Raw genomic sequence first — 17,296 nt, 5'->3', positions numbered from 1 at the left:
GAGGGAACCAAGATTCAAGAGATTTGCTCAAGATCAAGTGGCTAAGTATTCGTGCACTTAGTGACAAAGCTGGGATTCAAATGCAGTTCACCTAATTCCAGGACCAAGATTCCTAAGTCAAATATTACATTGCCTCTCGGATTTGATACTAGATGGAAATTTAAAAATTAGTTTAGAGGATTTTAAGTAATAGAAAGTCCTGCTGATGAGGCAGTTTAGATAACACCCTGTCTGGTTGATAGCATATTCATAGAAGAGTGTTCTTCATAATAGTTTTGACTTTGTTCTTTTTGGTCCTGCAGACTTTTTAAATGTGCTATTCATTGAAACGGTGATCCATTTCCACTAGCTAGATACTGGAAATTGGCTTATTCATTGTCTCATTTGATATTCTTTGTTTGCCAAATTTGTAGCTAATTTCTGATTTGTATGGAGAGAATGGTGGGCTTAATTGACTTTCTGCAATTAATTGAAAAAGTCGCCTGAATATAGTGCCTGAGAAATCCAAAAATGGACTTTTCAGGGGAGCTGGTAGCAGGGACGGTTCCTTTTCTGGACTTTCTGCCATTGTTCTCCGAATCCATAGCCCAGATATAGGGCCCAGTGCTTTTCCATCATGGTCATTCCTTTTGAGCTTGGAAATATTTTCACTTTGGGGTTGCAGAAATAGAAAATCAAATTCTTGGGAAATCATAACCAAAGGGAGCATTTCATTTGGTAGAAGTGCTACATTTTTTACGCGTTGTGCTTTGGCATACATGTATACGCGTACGTTTTATAAGAAAATTAGCAAAGAACTTCAGAAAGTTCAGACATTTATGGGAACTGCCCTTCTTCAGTACGGACAAAGACTGGATTTTCAACCCTAGACATTTTCTATAAAAGCTATTTTGTCAAGAGACAATTGAGTTATTTTCACAGGAAGCAAAAAATGTATTACACAATCAATGCCTTAAGTAAACAAAGTGGAGTTAATATTGATTCTGTATCATTATGTATATTTTTAATTAACTAAAGGGCCCAGGGGAGGAAAGCTCATTTTCTTAAATGTCTTGATAAAGGAAATGACTGAAGTTGGTTTTTTTTCTCCTCATCGCACTACACAGAATAACTTTAAAATAAGGATTCCGTGAAGGTGGTGTTAAAGATTTCACTTGTCAAAGAGGTTGTTATAAATGTAAGAAATTTCAGACTATGTTGTGTTTATTGCAGATGAGGCTCTATCAGGTATGTACAAAATGTGACATAATCCTAGCTTTTCATTTAAGCGGTCTTTGAGGCACATAGAGGTTAATGGGCTAAGATACTAGAATATTTAAGAAATGGAGGATGACAGAATTTTCCATGAGACCACAGAATCTGCATCAAATTTCCCCATATACCCACTGAGGAAATGCTATTATGAAAGCCAATTAGGTAGAATGAAAAGCATTCAGAGAATACACAGGATTTTGAATGATTTCGTATTTTTATAACCCAAGAGTGATTCAGAGTTCATTCTTGAGGGGACATTTTTTAGAAAACTTGCTAAGGGAATGAGCAAGTTGAACTGATTCAGGATGTGTCTTCCTAGTGCCAAATACAACCACATTTCAGATTGTGACCTTGGTCTTAATGCTGCCACATCTTAAGCTCTTTGCATCCTAGAAGACACAGTCCACCCCTCTCTAATGGGCCAACCCTGAGTCACATCTAGCTTCAGTCACTCCCTGCAAGTTGCCAATAAAATCTACACTCTGTCTCAGAGAGTGAAGAGATACATACATAAAAGGCATGAATTCTTAAGCTCTGTTGGATGATGACAAGTAGTAATGAAATGCTGTTATGTGCCACTGAGTTGCCATGAGGTCCTTCCTGTACCCACCTTCTGGGTTCATACCTAACATTTGACATTGTTTTGCAGAAGGCTGAAGAGAACGCAGAAGGAGGAGAGTCTGCCCTGGGACCAGATGGAGAGGTAAGGGATTTTGCATCCATTTTTACTGTACTCTGCTGAATGAAACCCTGCTATTCTCTGTGTATACTAATTGTATTTTTCACTCCGCTATTCATTTTTTAAGTAAAAAGAGTAGTCCATTAGCATAGTAGACAATTAAAATAGCATAAAAGGAATACACTAAACAGTAATCTTCCATCTCAGACTGCCAATCAACTGATATTAAGTTTCTTGTATACCATTCCAGAAATTTTCTGTGCACATATAAGCATGTGTTTATGAATATACAGAATGTGGAAAAATCTTAAGTGATTCTATAATTACATTTTCCCTGTCAATGATGCAGAAGCATAAAATATGACCCAGTTTCTTTCATTTACTTTGAAATTTCATAACTCCATAAGCCAAACAATTTATGTATTTGGTAGCCTATTTTTTTTTTTTTTAATTTTCTGTAAGCTTACCCTATAGCTTCTATTAGTAGATTCATCAGTATATTTCTAAATTTTATTTCTGTTATTTCTGATATTCTCCTGCATCACCAGAATACAGTGATTGATTTATTGGATTTTTTTTTTTTTTCTCTGAAAACTCAGAGTTCTGTGCCAGTGATTCACACGAGCATGTGTCCTTCAGAGTGGGATGGGAAGGGCATTTGTTTCAAACTGCCTTCTCCTCTCACAGATTCTGACAAATCTGCCTGGAAGATTGGGGTGGGTGGAGGGTTGCCTCTTTCCTTTCCAGAATCACCGTTCACATGAGTCATATTATGAATGTGAACGGCCCAATGGCAGGTAAAAGGTTGAAACCACTATTTTATGCAGAAACCTCTTGAACAATAAATGTTACTTAACCACTGTAATTCATCACAAGGAAAGAAAAGATTGGGATAAATGTCTAATGTGTGAGAAACACTCAGTGGGCTATTATAGGGGAAGAATATTGTATGTTAGGGCACTTAGGAATCGCTCTAATTTGTGAAAGCCCAGCCTTACCAAAGCATGCCTCACGTGGGTCTGTAATTAACAAGCACATAGGGAGAGATTTTAAGGTGTTAGTGTGGTAGCTCTCTTATATTATCCCCTGGGAAAATTAGCTCATACACTTTTTTCTTTTTTTTAAATCATAGCACATGATATGTTCTGTTTGCTATAGTGGGCAGTCTTCATCTTACCTGGTTTGTTTTGAAATAATGTTCTGATTACACTCTGCTGTGTTCACTCAGTGTTTCTGCCAAAGTTCTAATTTCAGCTGTAGCGATTCTCAGTTTTCTCTGAGGTATGACACAAACAGTAAAACAAGCTGTAGTACAACAGGTCAAGATAATGGAATATGATTCTTCCAAGGGAAATGGTAGCAGTTCCTACGTAAGTAGGAAATGTAGGAAACGCTACTTACGGTAGGTGTCCTACTTATCACATGAACATATAGATGACCTTCTACATTAATGAGGAAGAAGCATTGTCTTGAAATGCAAAGTAACAGTGTTCACAACCATTGCTTCAGCACACATAAAAGGACAGAAACTCTGGAGTAAGCCTTCTCTTTTTATTTTTTCAGGTTATTTTTGTGGATAATTGCTAATATGATGTTTCTTTTTCTGACAGTGCTGTGTTGAGGGAGAAGGGGGAGAGAACCAGTTTTGAGGTGGAGGGGGAACATGGTCATTTCCTATTAGATATAGAAGATAACCTACAGCACACTGTTTTTCCATTTTAACTCCAAATAACAATTTAGAAACAACTTTTCGGAATTAGTGAATTGCCTAAATGTGTGAATTTTATCACTTTAAAGGAAATGGATAACTTGAATTCCTCACAGATCAAGCGTTTCCAAACAGACATGTCGCCTGGGGGCCTGCTCCTAGATGCACAGTCACCCTGTAATCATAGCATTCATTTGCATAGGATTACTCCAGTTTTAGACCTTTTTAAACAGTTTGTTCTCTGAAGTAGGTTAAACACAGCCTCTGCAATTTCACTTATTCTCTTAATTTTCTGAGCAAACTACTTTTCATTGAGAGTCCAGTGACGAATTTCAGCTCAAACCTGGTCGATTTGCCAGATTTCTGATGAGCAGAGCCTTTTGCTTTATTGCAGGTCCCCATGGTTGGGCTAGGTATCTGATGGTTTGGTTTTGGATGAAATGACATTGTTTCTGCAGAAGCCACACTGGCCATTAAGAGATGACACAAGTGACAATCCCTCTTTCTTTTTTCCATGATTCTCTCTGAAACCATGAGTTTGTAGTAGTCTTTATCTGGGGGAAGTATCCTGAATATTCACTGAAAGGACTGAGGCTGAACTGAAGCTCCAATACTTTGGCCACCTGATGCGAAGAGCCACTCACTGGAAGAAACCCTGATGCTGGGATAGACTGAGGGCATGAGGAGAAAGGGGAAACAGAGGATGAGACAGTTCGATGGCATCATCAACATAATAGACATGAGTTTGAACATACTCTGGGAGACAGTGAAGGACAGGGAAGCCTGGCATGCTGCAGTCCATGGGATCCCTAAGAGTCGGACATGACTTAGTGACTGAACAACAGCAAATTAATATGTGGGGGTTTAAGGGTTCTTAGTTGAAAATGGCAAGAATCAGCTCTGCTTGATTTAAGTAAGAAGGCAACATGTCACTAGGATATTGCATGGGTCATCAGATCTCCTGAAGGCAATAATCTGGCTGGGACTACCCTGTTATTTCAGTTATGTGTTACTGTGGTGTACTCTACACCAGGTTAGTGAAGACACAGCTGGCCTTGGGAGTAGGCATGGCCAATACCACTGCACTGGCAATGCTGCCACTGTTGTCTGCTCTCGTGCCAGTGTGCCCATTGGCCCTCGCTTTCTTCTAGGTCCTGATTCAGAGCCTTGGTGAATGTGCCCAGTTGCAGAGCTTAGGTCTTGTGCCAACACCTTAGCTGCAAGGAAGGCCAATGTTTTCCATTTCTTTAGTGAAAAGTGACCTCCCACATCCCACCTGGGAGACATCTCACCAGGAGACAAAATTTCTAATCACAGGAAAGGGTTTCAAATGCTGGATAGCCACAAACTGTAGCACAGAGTTGGGAGAATATCATAACACTAAGCAGTGCCGTGTCTTTTCTTCTGTCTAGCCCATAGATGAGAGCAGCCAGATGAGTGACCTCCCCGTCAAAGTGACTCACACAGAAACTGGCAAGGTCCTGTTTGGCCCAGAAGCACCCAAAGCAAGTCAGCTGGACGCCTGGTTGGAAATGAATCCTGGGTATGGCATGAAAGCAGAATTATTGGTGTTCTTTGGCTTTTTAGATTTTTGTGGTCCTTGTAAAATCTGGGAACTGAAACAACCTGACCATTGCTGAACTGAGGTTATTACTTGCATTTGTCATTTGTACATAGAATGGGCCGTATGTATTTGTGTATACACATACACACACATAATAATTTAAAAAGCTAAACTTGCTCTTCCTCCCTGCTCTTTTTCTCGTAGTTACGAAGTTGCCCCTAGATCGGACAGTGAAGAGAGTGATTCTGATTATGAGGAGGAGGTATGTTTGTGTCTCTGTTTGGAGTTCATTGGCTGGAATGTTCTCAGAAAATACCTGGGTCCTTCTGCCTCTTCGTCCGCCACTGTTAGCCAGCGGGTGACTACTGGCCTGGAGGGTTTGCCGGAGCTTCGCTGGTTCATGCCTAGTTTCACAGTGACTTCTCAGGGGCTCGTTCTGGCCAGTGGGGAAACTTGGTGAATTCTCAATTTATTTGAAACCAAGAAAAGAGAAGCTGGCATTAAATTGGAGGTGGTAGAAAGGTCTCTGGAGGAAAATTGGAGATGGATTACTTTGGGAAAAGCAATTCCATGCTTCTAAGTGGTTTACACTGAGGGTTAAGAGCCTAAAAATGCCTGAAGTCCTTTAGTGCTTAGGCCTGTTTGAAGCTGTAAGTATTGAAATTTGGACAAAAAGGGCAACATGTACTTGGTTTAATGAGTTTATTGAGCCTCTTGGTTTGTTGTTTTTTTTTTTTTTTAATGGGATTCTTGTTTTAATTCTTTGGATATAATTGGTATCCACCTTTCTCAGTCTCTTGGAAGGAATACTTACTGTATCTAGAACCTAAAATGGTATACTTTTAATAGAAATGAAAGAATAATCAAGGTATTTCTAGATCAACTTTAAATTGCTTAACAATTACAAATAGAAGAAATAAATGAAGATTTTTATCTCCTTTATTAGAGCATTGCTAGTGTGTAGTCATAAATCTGATGTTTACCAGTTTAGAGGAATCTTGGTTCAAAGAACACCAGAGCAGAGCAGCCTTACCAGTGACAGCTCACCAGAATTTTAAGACTGTTGTTATTTTCTTCTGTTTTGTGGACCTGTGTTTCCTAAATTAATCTACCATGGATTAAAGATGAAAGATAATAAAAGTTATTATTATTTTTTAAAGCGTACTATTAACAAGCAAATACTTTTGGAGGAATGCAATTTTTTTTTATAGGCCACTCTTTCTCTGAGATATTTGAAACTTACAAAATCAATTTTTTAAATATCTCTTGTTTACTCGGATGAATGGGTCCATAAATGATCCTTTGGAAGAATCTTCTCATTGAGTCTGAGAGCCAGGGAGGGACAGAGACGAGGTAAAGAAGGCTGCTCAACCCAAGGATGCCCTCTAAGAGTGACAACTGCAGACAGCTCCAGACAACTGGGACCAGAGTGAACTCTGAGCTGGGGGTCCAGAGACTGGGTCCTCATCTGTGGCCAGTCATGTCCCCTCTTGGGGTTCACCTGGTCATGAAGGAGCTGTACCCACTCCTCATTTTACCCCTTACAGTTCAATGATCTGTGATCATAGATTTAACGTTCAGCATTACGATCATTGTCAGTCCTCATTGTTTCATTCAAAAGTGATGGAAAAGCATCATTCTCTTTAAGCCTACTTTTAAAGGGGATTCTTCTAGGTTATCTGAAAAGATATAGCCTTCAACACCAAGTGGGTAGTAGTGGATATAATGGATATTTAGTAAAGCTTTCCAACGGGCCAGCAGAACCAAGTAGGTGGGGAGGTGATGAATCCTTTGCCATGTTATTGACAGTGTTTATCTACATATCCAGAAATATGAAGTGGCCCCAGAACACACACCCAGAAGACCACATGCCTACAAGCTCCAGTCCCTCCGCCGTGAAGGCGTGTGAGAACATCCAGGGTCCACTGGCATCATCAGAAAGACAATACTAAGATCTCTTCAACTGGCTTTGGAAGAGAAGGGTTTTAGAAGGTGGCTCAGTTATCAAGAGCAGATGTCTACAGCAGCAGTCCCCAACCTTTTTGGCACCAGGGACCAGTTTCGTGGAAGAGTTTTTCCACAGACCATGGGGATACAGGCAATAGGGAGCAGCTGTAAATAGAGATGAAGCTTCACTCAGTTGCCCGCTGCTCACCTCCTGCTGTGCAGCCCTGTTCCTAACAGGCCATGAACTGGTACCCATCCGTGACCCGAGGGTTAGGGACCCCTGATCTGCAAGACTCTCTGATGACCAAATATTGATACAGATCCATCTTTCTGGCATGGTTTTTACGAATTTACTCCCGGGGAGCAAGGGTTCCAGGATCCCTAGAGGGCTCCTTCTGTTCTTTCATTCAGTGGTTTAAACAGCGATAGAGCGGTGGGAATTGCCTAGTGTAGGTTAGGGTTAAATTTATGTCCCCCCTCGGTTGCGTTCACTTCACTTGACAAGTTGAATACTATTCCCTTTCTTTCCACAAAATGCCAATCCTAGGGATTCCCTCTTTATTTTAAAGTGGAGTCTTTGTTCCTTTTCCAGGATGAGGAGGAAGAGTCCAGCAGGCAGGAAACTGAAGAGAAAATACTTCTGGATCCAAACAGCGAGGAGGTTTCGGAGAAGGACGCCAAGCAGATCATCGAGTATGTATCGCTCAGAGTTTCATCTCTTGTACATGCGTTTCATGAGGGTTATCCCCTATGAATTTTCTTTTAGAGAATTTTGTCTTTAAGGATGGAAGCTGACTTTATGCCCAGACTCCCCTTGAAATGCCACCATCAGAGGTCACCAGCGTGTCTCACCGCTCAGCCCCTTCTTTAGTCCTCTTCTCCTTCCTGACTCCCTCACTCCTGGGTTTCTCATGTCATAAGCACTTCCATCCTAGTTGAAATTTGCCCCTCCAACCGGCAGCCTTTCCCACCTCCCGTAATGGCATCAACACTCCTCCAGAAACCCACAAGGGATGTGCCCTTCCCTTCTCTGTCCTCGCTGCTGCAGGTGGTCAGCCCCCGACTCCCCCAGCCCAGTCTCTGAAACACCCCAGAGTCCTTCCCCTCACCTGAGCACCGAGCTCTTTGCCTCACCACACCCATCCTCTACACCGGTGGGCTATACAGCTCTTTGCCTGTATTGCTCTAGTGTTAAAAGAAAAATTGTGGTGAAACAATCTGCAAAAGAGAACATTTTAAAGTGATGAGATTTAAAAAAAAAAAAAACCAGAAATAGACATTCTGATATTTTCTCCTTTTATTCCAGGGCTCTGTGCCCACTTCAGTAATCTTTCCTTTATCCATCTGCCCCCTTCTTCACTGAATGTTTTAGGAGCCCACCCCCACCCCACCTCCATAGGAGGCTTCCATGGTGGCTAAGTGGTAAAGAATCTGCCTGCAATGCAGGAACCACAGGAGATGTAGGTTCGATCCCTAGGTCAGGAAGATCCCTTGGAGGCGGGGAGCATGGCAACACTCCAGTATTCTTGCCTGGAGAATCCCATGGACGGTCCATAGGGTTGCAAGGAGTCCAACAGGAATGAAGCAACTTAGCATGCACACTCGCACGCCCCCTCTGTGGAGTGACACAGTAGTCGGTTAACCTGGTGCAAAAACAGAACACTACCTCTTCTCTTTCCCGTGTCTTTAATGCCACCTTCTGCCCCCTCTAATCTGTCCAAGCTTTGGGCAGTGTTCTGTGGGTAGGATTTATCTTTGATTTTCAAGGGCCTAGGACACTTCACTGGCAAAGTGTGAACTTGCAGGCATACAGTTCATGCTCACAGCAGTCATCTGAAGTCAGGAAGGCCTGTGTGCAAATCCTGATGCCAGCGTCCTTCATGCGACCTGGGAAAATTCATGAAGTCATGAACTTAGTCTGAAGTTCTCCACAGGTGTAAAGTAGGGAAGGTAATAGTAACGTCTGCCTTGCTTGCTTTTTGTGAGGATTTACAGATATGTTTTACCTGCTGGGCATGAAGTAGGTGTGGGGGCTTCCCAGGTGGCGCTAGTGGTTAAGAATCTGCCTGCCAGTGCAGGAGATGCAAGAGACTCAGGTTTTATCCCTATGTCGGGAAGATCCCCTGGAGGAGGGCATGGCAACTCACTCCAGCATTCTTGCCTGGAGAATCCCATGGACAGAGGAGCTGGGTAGGCTGCAGTCTATAGCGTCCCAAAGAGTTGGATATGACTGAGCGTGCACACGTGAAGGAGGTGATAAATGAAGCTCTACTTACTGCAGCTGTTTTTGGCTCTCCATTCATGCACAACTTCCCTGTGCGTGACTCTCCACTTTCTCTGCCCCAGGACAGCTAAGCAAGATGTGGACGATGAGTACAGCATGCAGTACAGTGCCAGAGGCTCCCAGTCCTACTATACCGTGGCCCACGCCATCTCCGAGAGGGTGGAGAAGCAGTCGGCCCTCCTCATTAATGGAACCCTGAAGCATTATCAGGTAACTGATGTGGTAACTGTGTATTCTTGGTAACACAGGGAACTGTATTCTTGGCAAGTTGCAATCTGTTACCTAATTTTGATTGGATATGTTGTGTGCATGCTAATTGCTCAAGAGAGTTGATGATGGCAGGCGTCTGGGGTTAGATTCTTTCTTTTTTCATTTTTGGCCATACTTCATGGCATGCGGGATCCTAGTTCCCCAGGCCAGGGATCAAACCCATGCCCCTCTGCAGTGAAATTGTGGAGTCTTAACCACTGGCCCACCAGGGAAGTCCTCATATCGCTTCTAGTGTAGCAGTTCTCTCTGCTGTGCCTGTAACTCTTGTTTAGAGCGTTCCATTTTACTTTCTTCACTAAGGCGTTCACCCGTTTTCCCTTTTATGGTTTTGGGATGAATTGTTTTCAGAAATCCTGACTTAACCTTTGCAACTATTTTACCCATGGATCTCTTCAGAAGGGAAAACCCAGCCACTTTCTATGAGTACAGGGAACATCTGTGTCCCTTTTTGAAGTAAATGAAGTATATTTCTTCAAAACTTTCGGTGGTAGCTATAGTTTAACATTATGAATTCAGCCACCTAAGAATTGCTGTCTACAACATTTACATGCTTTTTTTGGGGGGGGGACACAGTAAAGGGGTGAGCATCCATGCTTTGATGAAAACTAGGCTGTAAACATGGAGAAGACAATGGCACCCCACTCCAGTACTCTTGCCTGGAATATCCCATGGACGGAGAAGCCTGGTAGGCTGCAGTCCATGGGGTCGCAAAGAGTCGGACACGACTGAGCGACTTCCCTTTCACTTTTCACTTTCCTGCATTGGAGAAGGAAATGGCAACCCACTCGTGTTCTTGCCTGGAGAATCCCAGGGACGGGGGAGCCTGGTGGGCTGCCGTCTATGGGGTCGCACAGAGTCAGACACGACTGAAGTGACTTAGCAGCAGCAGCAGGCTGTAAATATAACGGATGTTTCTTTTGACCTGTCTGTAATGAGGTCAGCACCTGTCTTTTACTCCTTCCGCTTCATAGTATTTTCCAAAGTGTGTTCCTTGCAACATTTGTCCTGTGAGATAGACCCCAAAAAGAATGGGGAAAATGGGTTCTGTGGTTAAATATTAATAAATATGGGAAATACTATCAACTGTAACTTGGATTACTGTATAATTTACTATTCCAAAGTTGGAGATGTATAAGAATGAACAGAGGCCCTTATAATTGATCAGAGGTGTCACCCAGGACTTTCAGAGCCAGTCAGACGTCTGAGCACCCTGGCAGTGACCCCTCTTGGTAGCCCGTGCTGTGCATCAGCAACTCATGACTCTGCAAAAATAAATGTGTCACGCATCCGTATCAGCATCCTACAGTGAAATGAGTTTAGCTTCATATTGCCCAAATTTCTCTGGCCACCAAACTTTCTTTTCGTATATCATATTCCTCTTCATATCCTATAAAATTAGGGTCCTTTGGAATACACTTTGGGAAGTACTAATGTGGTCAAAACTTTATTCAGGTTTTTCCATAACATCTTATGGATATTATGGAAAACTTAAACAAGCTCTTTGACCAACCCAATATACACCTTTGGCCAATAGCTCTCAAACTTTTGGAACTTGAGTCCAGGCTCCACTGAACTCTTAGAACGCAGCACTGTGTTGGTTGCCATTGTGTGGAGGTGAAGAATACAGCTGCTGCTGCCTCAGTACTGCCGTGATTTGTGTTAAAGCACCAGCAGTTTATACCCACTACTGCTTTTGCGTCATCAATGCAAATGTCAATGCAATATAAAAGACAGGTGATGCCTTAGTGTTAATAAGAAAATAATTTTGATCTTGTGATCTCCTCAGAAGAGTCTGGAGACCCTCGAGAGTCCCTGGAGCACAATTTGAGAACCAGTGCTCTGGCTGCAGTGAGGTCAATGTTCTCTCCAAAGACCATGCTAGTTTCATGAAGTTCAAAGCTGTTGTCATCTGATTTGGCCTACCTGATGTAGATAGGAACTTGGAGTTGGTTCTGATGACCTCCTGTATGTCTGTGTATGGAAAGTGCATTCTTTAGATTATTCATAAATAACTTTTAAAGCCGCATTGATTTCCTTCTGCCATCTGAGAACTTTTTAAGTATTCTTCATCACTGTCTTTTCAAACCTATCTCCTCCTCTATGGCCTTCCTCCTCTGCTGGCTGCTGTAAGATTTCCTGAACATGCTTCACTCTGCCCCTCCTCTGGTTTTTTTTTTTTTGCTTCATAAAGTTTCTTATTCCTGGACTCTGACTACCCATGTCCACCTGATGAAATCAATTTCTGCTTCTGTTTTACCTGGGATTAAAACAGATGCAAAATTCAGCCCCTTTGCCAATTTTCATTAACAAATAGAGAAAGAAATCCACTCTCATGGAGTGTCTAAATGTGTCTGGCATTTAGCTGACTCCTAAAGGTCGGGTGGTCTCGGGGTCACATTGCAGGCGTGCAGCTCCTCCCACTGAGCACTCTGGGTTCCCACCATTCCTCCTCTGCCCCTCTCTCTTTTGCGCATCCCCTGAGGGCCTCTTTCTGTTCTTCTCATCTCTTGGTATTACTGCTGTTCTGCAAAAACCTTTAGGATGATTCAGAATCTTGCATGGTACAAGGCACCCCAAGAAGCTTATCCAAATACTTCTTCAAACCATTGTAGTTGCTCATCCCAAGAAAAATTCTGGTCTATACAGTTTTATAAATATGACATTCGCACTGCCAACTGCTTCTTGGTGCATGAATGGCCTATTGGCTTCTCTTTGTAAACTTCAGAAGGGAGGCATGCATCTTACATATGTAGATATCCATGTGCTGTAGCTCCTTGCCTGGTCCTTTCACAGAATCACCACTTAATAAATATTGAAAATGGAAGAATCACTTTTCTTGTTTTTACATGAAAGAAATGAAAATTAACGTTTCCCTAAGCGTAACTTTATTAGCAAGCTAAATTGACTGTAGCAATTACACACACACACAGACACACACAGGTGGTGCAGTGGTAAAGAATTTCATGCCAATGTAAGAGACACAAGAAACGCAGGTTTGATCTCTGTGTCGGGTAGATGCCCTGGAGGAGGAAATGGCACCCCACTCCAGTGTTCTTGCCTGGAGAATCCCAGGGACCGGGGAGCCTGGTGGGCTGCCATCTATGGGGTCGCACAGAGTCGGACACGACTGAAGCGACTTAGCAGCAGCAGCAGCAGCAGGCTGTAAACAGATGTTTCTTTTGACCTGTCTGTAATCAGGTCAGTTTCATGGACAATTCATAGACAGAGGAGCCTGGAGACTATAGTGACATGGGGTTGCAAAAAGCTGGACATGACTGAGCACACATGCATATGTATATATATATAGAGAGAGGCAGAGTTAATCCTCTCATTTAAACTAACATCTGTGATAACGGTGGTGGAAGGGAGTTGGTGGTTGGAGAGGAAAGTTGGACAATTTTGTATTTTCACCCACTCTTTCTTGTGTGTAACGTGGGAATCCAAAGCTGTGTCTCTGGTGCTGTGCTTTTGTACTTAACTGTGCTGAAGGTGGTTCCTGGGGTCAGCTGCCTTTGGGGAGCACCTGCATTGCAGAGTTCCCCTGTGAGGCCTGGGAGCTTTCTCCGCCAGCAGATGCCCCTGGCTCCGTGATCACTCTGCTACCTCACTTGAGGGGACCCCACCCCCGAGGGGCTGACAGGCTCTTTATTACCAGGAAGGCTGTTTCTAATGACCTGTGATCTCCATGCCCAACCTGCCTTCTGGCTTGTTTTTCTTTAATTCTCACATTGGCTTTTTGTTCTTGGAGTGGTTAGAATGGATTTTCATTTGGGTTTTCTTCATCTCTAATAATTCTAGAATGCCATATACTGTGAAATGCTAAGTAGGGATGAATGGTAAAGCTGCTTAAAATCCCCCCGGAGCGCTCCAGCCCATCACTTCTAAATCTGATTAGCACTCAGCACCTGCCAAGCAGTGGGGCGATTACAGGCTCACAGTTGAATTTCGTTTTGTGCTGGTGCTTCCCCCACGTTCCTACTGCGGGAAATCCGACGTACAGCACGGAGGAGTTAAGAAGTCGCAGCCCCACTTGAGTTGTATTAGTATTAATTACCTGTGCAGATCTTGGATAATTGAAGCAATTACTCTTCATTTCAGCTCCAGGGCCTGGAATGGATGGTTTCTCTGTATAATAACAATTTGAACGGAATCTTAGCTGATGAAATGGGGCTGGGAAAGACCATACAGACCATTGCACTCATCACTTATCTGATGGAGCACAAACGACTCAATGGCCCCTATCTCATCATTGTTCCCCTTTCGTAAGTAAAGCCATTTATTCTGCAGTTATCTTTCTTTATGTTAGAGTTTGCCCTATTTGTCATCTGTCATTTAAGGCAGAGTTGTAGCCTATAGTGGGATTATCAAGAGCATATAATCTGGATTTAGATGTTTCATTTCCCACCCTGTCTCCCACCCTGGCCTCTTTGATTGGCTACATAAGCACAAAATGAAGTGATTTTTTTCCAGCCTTTTGTGTTGTTGCAGTCTACACAGCCTGCATACCGCACAGTGGGTCTCATTCTTTATCACACCTGAAGTGGCTCATGAAGCTGAAAGTTTTGATATGGGTATTTCATATCACACAAAGCTCTGCACAGAATTTTTTATCTTTTGAACAGCTGATGTGGCCTTCTATAGACAAACTATGGGCTTCCCTGGTGGTTCAGACAGTAAAGAATCTGCCTGCAATGCAGGAGACCGAGTTTCGATCCCTGGGTCGGGAAGATCCCCTGGAGAAGGAAATGGCAACCTACTCCAGTATTCTTGCCTGGGAAATCCCATGAACAGAGGAGCCTCTCGGGCTACAGTCCATGGGGTCGCAAAGAGTCGGGCATGACTAAGCGACTGACACACACATACGTGTCACTGAAGTACTAAAATTCATGGGTTTTGTTTTATAACATTTTTCAGTTAGCCTAAAAAATACTACACATATAACACAGACACACACACAGTCTCAGTGATCATAAAATGAAAAGTTAAAGTAGCAATGAGATATCACTTCACACACGATAAAAAAAAAAAAAAAAAGATTTCCTATTATTTTCTTATGTTTCTAAAAGGCTACATATATTCAAAAAAATGTATATTCTTAGATCTTCCTTTACTGTCCCCTTTAAAGCAGAGTCTAAATCAAAATGCAGACTCTGAACTATGTATTGAACTGCCCTCAGTACTGTGGTTTATCTGCAGTGGCGATGCCGCTTTGTCAGGACAGGTCTTCATCCTGTCCTTTCCATCACATTTCCAGTGCCTTGTCTACTGCGTGGACCTTGCGGGTTTTGAGTGGACATACCCGCAGGAAGGAATTCCTGTTCAAAACTACCCTCCTTGGATGGGAGTGCATCTGACTGTGGTGTGAGGTTGCACACAAGTGCAGCCTGTTCACTGAGGTCCTCTTCTAGATCTCACTGCTCATTATAGACTTGGACCTTGAGAAAAAGTAAAACTTCTGTTTTAGTGTTTCCTTCAAATTTTGCCTAAATGAGAATTCTTCACAGACCTCTTAAATCCATTTTATTTGAACTCATAGTACTTAGACATCCTTTCCATGTTATCTACATCTTGAACATGTATTTTGCTTTTTATCTATATTTTGCATGTTCTGACTCATAGATTACATTGATGGTTTGGGGGATTTTTTTTTTTTTTAAGACGTTTACTATTTTTCCCCCTGCTCCCTCCTGGCAGATTTATTTAGTATTTTCATGTGCTTTTATCATTTTTTTTTCCTGACTCAAATTTCTCTGAATTTATATGGCTGTTTTTAGAGTCCCCAAATCACTCTGGTAATTGCTGTCTTTCAGTATTAAAAATAAGATGCTTTTTTGTCCTCTGTGTTTATGCATTCTTTAATTTTTTTTCCCTCTCATGAGATTTCTTATGAATCCTCAAACTTGTCACGCCTTGTGGCACTTGTTTCTAACTTATCTCGTATTTCCACACCTTTAAAATGAATGTGTAGTTGAGATATTTTATATTCTCTGTCCTCTTTCAAGGTGAGGCCTGAAAGTGAATGAGAACATCTTTTTAACCACAGACTTTTATACAAACATCTCTCTGTATTTTGTTTTGTTCTACAGGACTCTATCTAACTGGACGTATGAATTTGACAAATGGGCTCCTTCTGTGGTGAAAATTTCTTACAAGGTTTGGAATGCTGTATTTATATATAAATGTGGAAAAGCAAAAAATAGACCCTATTTTCTTCGTTCCTTGTGCACATCTGTGAACTGTATTTGGTTGTAAAGTTTTGTCATGTACATCATGTACTAAACAGTGAGAGTTAATCATCCCAAGAAGATTACTGTAATAAACCATAATTACTTTCAGATAGTGAAATGCAGAAGAAAATTGTTAATTATCATATTGCGAGGTTTCTGATGAGAGTAATACAAATGACAAATATCGCATATCCCGCATGCCAGCACCATGCCCACTGTTCCTGCAAAGTTAGGCAATTACCCAGACAGCCGAGTGCCGGCTGGACGCCCCTGTAGAAATGGAGCCTTTCAGCAGAGCAGCGGGTTCTCTGCTACCTTGGGGTCACCATAATTTCCTTTTCTCTCCCTGCCCTCCCTTGGTCTGCAGTGGGAAAGCCTCTCCACAAGAGTCTGAAAAGTACCCAGACGTGGGCAATTTTCCCAAGTACATTCCTCCTGGATAATGGATCTATATATGATAATTGCGTGTACGTGCAGTCCTTGGTCATGTGTCTGGGCTCCATTAAGCCACGAGTGGTGAGAGACAATGCACATCTCCTTCCCTGGGGTAATATAGATCTGTATTTTCTTCCCATTCAGGGCACCCCTGCCATGCGTCGCTCTCTTGTCCCCCAGCTACGGAGTGGCAAATTCAACGTCCTCCTGACTACTTATGAGTACATCATAAAAGACAAGCACATTCTTGCAAAGGTATGTTTAAAAAAATTCTTTTGTCTCGAATTATGGACCATCGCAACTGGAATGTTAAAATATTCCCCAAATTATACTCACTACTATAATTTGCTCATTAGATGACTGCCCTCTCCCTCTCTCTTTGAGTCAGATATATTTTGGTCATGGGTTTTTAATTTTATGTATGCTGTTTTCTGTTGCATGTCAGTGATCCTGGGACTCTTACCTATCCTGTTGTAGTTAATGAGTTTACATCTCTTAAAAGAATTTACCTGGGTTCCTTCTGCAACTCTTTTTCTCTCCAACAGCTCTGAACATCGTGCTTGTGGAAGAAATAATTGTTTTTGTTGCCCTGGGATATTGTCAGCAGCGGAACTTCATGCCTCTTGTGTCTTTGTCTCTCCAGAGATGAGCAGGCATCTCTCCATATGGTCTTCTCCATATGAACGTTTATCCAAGCTGTAGCTTTTGTGCTCTCCCTGTTTTATGTTGATTTCCAGTGAAATAATGGGCTATTCTTGTTTGGATGACTCTGGGTTGTTTCTATGACTATATATTTGGAGTCGGGAAAGAGTTGTTTTCTACCTGCGACCTACATATCTGCTAATTTATAGGTCCTAAACTGTCCGTTAGCCAAAAAATAGAATCTTTTTTTCCATTTATGTCATCTTGCCTCCAAATATATTCATGT

The 17,296-nt window shown here is 42.2% G+C and overlaps 1 protein-coding gene across 11 annotated transcripts in view; it reads left to right on the top strand.

Moving 5' to 3' along the window:
* The window catches only part of SMARCA2 (SWI/SNF related BAF chromatin remodeling complex subunit ATPase 2), a 180,115-nt gene that overhangs the window by 54,733 nt on the left and 108,086 nt on the right, over window positions 1–17,296 (top strand). For all 11 annotated transcript variants that reach the window (XM_086415363.1, XM_086415355.1, XM_086415365.1 and 8 more), the window contains exons 10-17: window positions 1,904–1,957; window positions 5,054–5,184; window positions 5,410–5,467; window positions 7,745–7,845; window positions 9,499–9,646; window positions 13,805–13,968; window positions 15,793–15,859; window positions 16,513–16,623. In XM_086415363.1, coding sequence (XP_086271489.1) covers window positions 1,904–1,957; window positions 5,054–5,184; window positions 5,410–5,467; window positions 7,745–7,845; window positions 9,499–9,646; window positions 13,805–13,968; window positions 15,793–15,859; window positions 16,513–16,623 — 834 coding nt within the window. The remainder of the gene's footprint in view (window positions 1–1,903; window positions 1,958–5,053; window positions 5,185–5,409; window positions 5,468–7,744; window positions 7,846–9,498; window positions 9,647–13,804; window positions 13,969–15,792; window positions 15,860–16,512; window positions 16,624–17,296) is intronic.

Source organism: Bos grunniens, chromosome 8 (genome assembly GCF_055505025.1).
Source record: "Bos grunniens cultivar Pamir isolate PY7600 chromosome 8, Bosgru_T2T1.0, whole genome shotgun sequence".
NCBI classification, from domain to species: Eukaryota; Metazoa; Chordata; class Mammalia; order Artiodactyla; family Bovidae; genus Bos; species Bos grunniens.
The sequence above is the reverse complement of the archived record's forward strand: the minus strand, read 5'-3'. Positions and strand labels throughout refer to the sequence as shown.